Source organism: Drosophila pseudoobscura, chromosome 4, assembly GCF_009870125.1.
Source record: "Drosophila pseudoobscura strain MV-25-SWS-2005 chromosome 4, UCI_Dpse_MV25, whole genome shotgun sequence".
Taxonomy (NCBI): Eukaryota; Metazoa; Arthropoda; class Insecta; order Diptera; family Drosophilidae; genus Drosophila; species Drosophila pseudoobscura.
The window spans coordinates 29,429,275-29,435,581 of record NC_046681.1 but is presented as its reverse complement, the minus strand read 5'-3'; the positions used below and the strand labels follow the sequence as shown (position 1 = coordinate 29,435,581).

General features: G+C 46.7%; 1 protein-coding gene across 3 annotated transcripts; it reads left to right on the top strand.

Annotated features, from left to right (window-relative positions):
- The first annotated feature begins 4,233 nt into the window (after window positions 1-4,233).
- On the top strand, window positions 4,234-5,587 carry LOC6903265 (uncharacterized). Of its 3 annotated transcripts, none has more exons than XM_033380640.1 (3): window positions 4,234-4,562; window positions 4,621-4,957; window positions 5,016-5,587. In XM_033380640.1, exons 2-3 carry the CDS (start codon window positions 4,636-4,638, stop codon window positions 5,309-5,311), a joined length of 618 nt encoding a protein of 205 aa, XP_033236531.1. In that variant the 5' UTR covers window positions 4,234-4,562; window positions 4,621-4,635; the 3' UTR covers window positions 5,312-5,587. The 3 variants fall into 3 exon arrangements, with proteins under 3 accessions (XP_033236531.1, XP_002132964.2, XP_015036482.2); XM_002132928.3 differs by having other exon boundaries at window positions 4,234-4,565; window positions 4,625-4,957; XM_015180996.2 differs by lacking the exon at window positions 4,234-4,562 and having other exon boundaries at window positions 4,572-4,957; window positions 5,019-5,587.
- The last annotated feature ends 720 nt before the right edge of the window (window positions 5,588-6,307 follow it).

Sequence of the window (6,307 nt, the reverse complement as noted above, 5' to 3'; positions counted from 1 at the left end):
GAGGAGAAGGCGAGCAACAATTGCAATAATTAGCGAATGATTTAAAACCGTCAGTAATCATCATTACGTTGTTGTCGTCTCCTTCCCTCAGTCGATTCCTGGTCCTGCTCCTCCATTTTGGTCTATTCTCCGCTGCCATCATTAACAAAGGCAAAGGGACCCAACACCAGCCAGGCTTAAACACTGAACCGGGCCCAAACCGAACCACTGGACGGACCAACAGCACCGCAGGCATTTTCATTTCAGCTCGTGGAAATTGCAAGTGAAAATTTCGTTGGCGACGAGACCCAGCGCTAATGACGATAAATTGCGTCGCCATTCCACGGACAACTATAAATAAGTTGCGCCCGGCTCCGGCAGGGGTTCGACTTGACTCCTGACCCCCTTTTGGGGGCTATCCAGGGGGTACCCCATCAACGTTAGGTAGGCTTAAAAATTGCTGCGCATTCCGCACTGAATGTAATTTCGATTTATCAAATTTGAGATCGCCAGGAAAGGGTTTTTCGAATGCAGGCAGATTAGGTCGGTCGAAGGCTATATAATCTATAGAGCGGAAGGGTGGAACGGATTACTAAACTTTCATATGTATATACCGATTGAGATGCCAAGCTTTTTTGGCAACTATTTACATCGAAATTGAATAAAACGATTAGCGTTGAACGTTATACAGGTGGCTTAGCGGAAAACGATTGCTTGCTCTTTTGCGCGACAGAAGTAATGTTTATACACGAGTCCGACATGCAAGCATTGCGATAAGAGGTGGAACGAGAGCAGACAACGTCGACTCGACGGAGCGACGACGGCAGATTTAAGCAAAAGCCGAAGCGACGAGAGCAGATATGTACATATGTATAAGCAGAACACGAGGCGGCGGCAGCAGAGCAAATCAGGAGCTGAAGCGGCGACTGCAGGTCTAAGCAGAAACCGAAGCGACGGCAGAGGTGCAATGCAGAAGCCGAAGCGGCGACTGCAGCTCAAATCCGAAGTCGAAGTAGCGGCTGCAGATCGAGACAACACACGAGAGAACGCAGCAGCGCTGCAGTATAGGAGCATAGGTGCACAAACCATGGTTTGTTATTGCTTTAAATCTATCTTTAAACATACATATGTACATATACGCATATGAATATCGATACGACTGCCTATTTACAGCTGTTTGTCCTTGGCTTTGTCTCCAATTGATACGATTATCCCACGGTGCCAATAAATCGCTAGAAAAGAGCACAAGAGCGGGGGAGCGGCAGAGTGGCGGAGTGGCTGAGAAGCGGCGACTCTTATTTAGTTATACTCAATCAGGGGACACAAACAACACTCGAGCTGTTGGCCAGTTTCAGTTTCAGTTCCACAGTTGGCCCTGGCAATGGCACAGTAAATAAACGAAGGCAAGTCTTCGCACTCTGAATGGGAGCTAGACGTAGGACTGGTACCCTGCCCCATTCGTCCATGCTGGCAGTCGTAGTCCTAGTCAGTCACCCACTTGGTCAGTCACTTGTGCTGCACATTCAAGTGTCACTGATTTGAGGATAAGCACTTCACAGGCAACTTGATAGCCCTCTCGTTCCTCACTCTCTCTCTCCCGCTCGCCCGCTCGCCCGCTCTCTGTGGAGCCCACTCCGGGGACGGATTGAATTGGATTCGCCTGGGATTCAGGTTGGGGTCGGGGCTTGGGGTCGTTCGGTCGGTTGGCTGGTTGGTCAGTCAGCCGTAGTTGGGAAAATATCACAGCCGTACGACGCTTTCGTTCGAGTGCCACTCGTGCAAAACGAACTAATTTGAATATATAAAATCAACGGGCAACAAACGGCAGCCAAGGGGGGATTCGAAGCCCCCCCCACACAGAGACACAGCGACTGACAGAAAGAGAGCAGCCACAACCGAGTGACTGAATGACCGAATGACTGAATGACTGGCAGAGTGAAATTGATGAAAACAAAAGCCGTCATTATGCTGTAGCCAACTTTTTGTAGAGCTTTAATTGATACTCCCTTAACCGTACGGAAAACAGTTGACAGTCCTGGCGGAAAAAGGGGTTTCCATTTGATTGAATGGAAGGAATAAATAAGTCCCATCTGCAGAGGGGAAAAGCGTCTGAAAGGAGTCTGAATCGAGCCAATTATGAGTCTGATTCACTTTTGTGGATGATCTTTTTAGGTGCTGCCGAAAGGTAAAACCATTTATCTCGAAGTTTAGTTTTTGCCATAAATTCAGGGACTAAACATAGAATTTACTCTCTAAATAAACCTTTTCTTTGATACGTTTTCCAATATGTAATTTCAATTAAAATATCCCCCGATCTCTAGCTAAGCCACAGAGAATTTTTATAGCAGAATTCTGCTGGCCACAAAATGGCCATTCAAGGGCTGGCTAACTGGATGGCCGACTGGGTAACTGGCTGGCCAATAAATTAGCGCAAGTAATTTGTGCAATTAACTAAAAACAGTAAAAACCGCTATTAGTTCTCGATTCTTTGCGCGAATGCAGCAATCCATTGGCCATAAATTAAGCAAATGGCTAACGACTGGCTAAGTTGCGTGGGGCCACTGTGCCATGTGGGGCGGGGGCGTGGCACAGTCAGCTAATTTATGTTTTAACACACTCGCACATGCAAATTAGCCCGCACACATATGGAATAAACTCAACAAAGGGACAATGCCACTTGGTGGAGTGTTGCAACGCGGAGATACTTGGTAATCAGGTGGGGGGAGGAGGACCTCCTTTGAGGATCCACACAGGCTCCTAGCGATCAAAAACCCCTTCCTTCTGGCTGTTACAATCCTGTTCATGGGCACATCATACCCTACGACATGCTGTGCCACTAAAGGGTACAATAAATTCATATATCTCACATCTGGGTAGCCCCCATAATGAGCTCAAGTTTGGTCTGAAGTCTGGGGCTGGGGCTGTGGCTGGGGGCCTAGGGTTCTTTGCGGTTCGGCGACTGGCAACAACTGTTGACAAAATGAAATCAATAAATATTGAGCGCAAATCAATTAAAATCCACAGCGAGAGAGTCCAATCCAAAACTTCTGGGAGTCTGGGATTCTGGGAGTCTTGTGTATTTGCCCCCGAAATGAAAATATTTGCCAATTTGCGGTTTTCACAAAATTAAATTTCACCCACAAAAACGCACACACACACGCACGCACACTCGCACACACACGGAAGTGAAGAGCGAAAAGCGAGAGGATTTTCAGGATAAATATGTACGAACGAGTAGTATTCTAATTTATTTATACGGCTTATTAAACTTTGTTGTAAGTTGTAGTATTTAATTAAAAATTTTTGTCAAATTTGATTTGTGGCATGCCCCCCGTTGCAGCACCAGGGCAAAAGTGACAGTTCAACCAACAATTTATAAATCAAATTAAATGAATATTCCGTGAATATTCTGTGGGTGTATGGAAATTCCACCGGAAGGCAGGGCAGATCCCAAGTACCAGGAGTATAAACTGATTATTTGCTTACGAAATTCTAGTGTTTTTGTCTGTTCAAATAGAACACGAAATTGGATTAATGATGCAAGCAGGCTAGCCAATAAAGCTTATAGAAGGGCAAAGTAAATTAACCTCTAAATGATTTTAAAATGGGGTCTGTAATTAGTTTTGGAAATTGGTTTAGTATTTACACAAAATTTTACCATTCAAAGAAATCCATGTGGGTGTCGGTGGAAGCCGCAGAACGCAACAGAGGCTGTAGAGATAACAGAGCAGGTAACAGAGCGAGTAACAGAGCAATTTACAGAGCAAGTAACAGAAAGAGAGAGAGACTCCAGCGGCCGTCGAACAAAGAGAGCAGAGAGCGCAGCCTAAACGATCGACGCCAAGTAATTCGGTGCCGCATATTATGCCGCAATTTTAATTAAATTAAATTATTTTAATCATAACAAATGAAAGGCCAAGTATAATAAAACCTGGCGTCCTGGATTAAAGTTTAGCTACGGAAACTACGGTCCCCGTAACCCGGGGACCACACACATTTGTGGAAGCTTAGGATAAAAGGCTTGCTAATAGAGCTGGAGAAGCATCGCCCTAGTGTAAAAAAGGGATTTACAATTAATAAATTTAATATTTTAGTGTGCTATCGCGATTACCTAAGCTAAAGGATGATTATTTATATGAAAAATAATCTTTTTGAATTTGTATTGTATTCATTTCATACCTTTAATGGGTTAATTTTAAGCGACAATCGATGTTTCATCGATATATTGCTGTTAAAACATCGAAAACATCAATATCCGCAAACATATGATTCTCCAGCTCTGAAAGGCTTGCTATTCTCATTTCCACGTCTCTTTATTGACTAATTTTGCCGCTCGCAGCTGAGAGAGTAATACAAGCGCTCCCTCAGAGAGCGGGAGATGTCTTAAATTAGAGATGACACTATCGGCAGGTGCCTGCGTACTCCACTGTGATTGTTTGGCGAGTTTGAATGCTTTTTCTCCGCCTACTCAGGATACTTGAAAGAGAGAAATATATGTACAATATATCAAATATTCCATAGTGTAAAGTAGGCCACGGTAATAAGCTCCAATTGAAAGGCGAACAAAACCTTTCAATCAGTTCAGAGTTAAGTCTGAATCGGAAATCGTAGAGTAAAAAATATAATATTTTTTTTGTGAATATAGTTTGCCGAACGATGTCCTGTGATAACGATAGCGAATCTATAAAGGAAGTAAAGCGTGAGGAAGGCGGCGAGGTCTCCGGGGGAAGCCGCTCTTTGACAGTCGGCGAGGCATCGCCTGGAGTGGACCGTCTATGGTCCGCAGTCCATGAGTCCATCGGGCCAGCCGATGCTGGTCCCGGGGGCAGTGGCCCCTTGCCCCATTGCGGGCGTCCAGACGGAAGTCGTAACTGGACAGCCCTTGGGGCCCCGGGAGGCCGTCACACACTCAATCCCTATGCGGCGGAGTTTGTGCCAGGCGTCACGGATCACATATTTGCGGAGAAAATAAAAAACTGTAGGTTTCAAGTCCAATCCAATCTGAACCGATTCCCATCTTGCTTTCTATTGATCAGCAGGGGTGTGCTACTCGCCCTGGAACTCTCCGCCGAACATATCGTGTGGCCAGCGCTACGACAGCATTTGGCGTGAGAGCAGCATAGAAGAGCAGCTGCCTCGCCGGGAGCAGGATGAAACCATAACAGAGCCGCAGCTGCCACAAAAGCCTCTGACGACACTGCCTGCGGTTCCGGAGGAACCCGAGGAAGCCGATGAGGCCGAGGAGGAAGAGGACGTGCCCCAGCCAGTTAAGGTCAAAAAGAAACGCTTTAAGATCCCTGCTGGGCTCCAACGACGCTGCAGCCTTATGTAGGCGCCCTTCAGGCCTTGGAGATCAGACTAGAACAGAGCCAAAGCAGCTAGAACACTTAAATATCGAGGAGAGACGGCGAGTGGATAACACGAACAGCAGCAGGATCCAGAGTCCGTGACAGAAGAAGAACCAGAACCCGCCAAGGCCCTATTGGCGCAATGGAAGTACTGCGTACTCCAGAGACACTCCAGAGACATGTAATCTTATACTTAACAACAATCTGTTCGTCCACTCCCAACCATAAGATCCGATTAAACCTCCATCAAGGCTGCGCCATTGAAGAAGTGAAATCAATCAGGGCCTTCAACAGCTGCATTTAAAAGAAAGCTCCGATGGCGACTCCCTTCAGCAGCTGCATTTAAGAGACGACTCTACCTATGACATAATTTATGGTCTCCATTTTAGCGCCTTAAACGGGCTTGTGTTACTTTCCCTGGAGGGGACGTGGCGTCGGAGAGGCGCCTGTCCGCCGTCCGTCGTTCGCCGTCCCTGTCTTGCCTTGCTGCTGCCTTCAGCTACTTTGTCGTGACTTTCTAATGATGTTGAATATGCATGGAAAACTTTTGCCTTACGCAAAATGTTCCTGCAGGGAAAGAAAACTTGATTCACCTGTCTATGGGTTGCATGGACAACGTGCAACACGCACCAGCCGCGCAGCAGGCATCCCCCTCCCACAGCCCTCACTCCACACCCCAAAGGCAAAGTGGCGACAACTTTCCTTTTTTCGCCTTGATTATTTTACTTTTTAATACGCGGTATTTGCCAGATTAAGAGGGTATGCCGTGGTCGGGTGTCGGGTTGGTAACAGGTGGGACCTTCAGCCCTCTGTGGCACCTCAGAGTGTGCCCTGGGGTATCCTCTAGTCGCATGATCGATCCTGGCATTACTGGGGAAGCTCATAAGGGGGGGTGGCGAGGGAGGGCCAGTGTGTGGCATAATGAGAAAAGTTTCATGCCTTTTCATGTCTCATTTAGAGAGGGCTGACAGCAATGTGGG

Excerpts from the sequence above, each read along its gene's own strand:
- LOC6903265 (XM_033380640.1), top strand. The coding sequence starts at position 4,636 with ATGTCCTGTGATAACGATAGCGAATCTATAAAGGAAGTAAAGCGTGAG. Across the intron at positions 4,958-5,015 it reads TGCGGAGAAAATAAAAAACT|CAGGGGTGTGCTACTCGCCC; the intron begins GTAGGTTTCAAG and ends TCTATTGATCAG.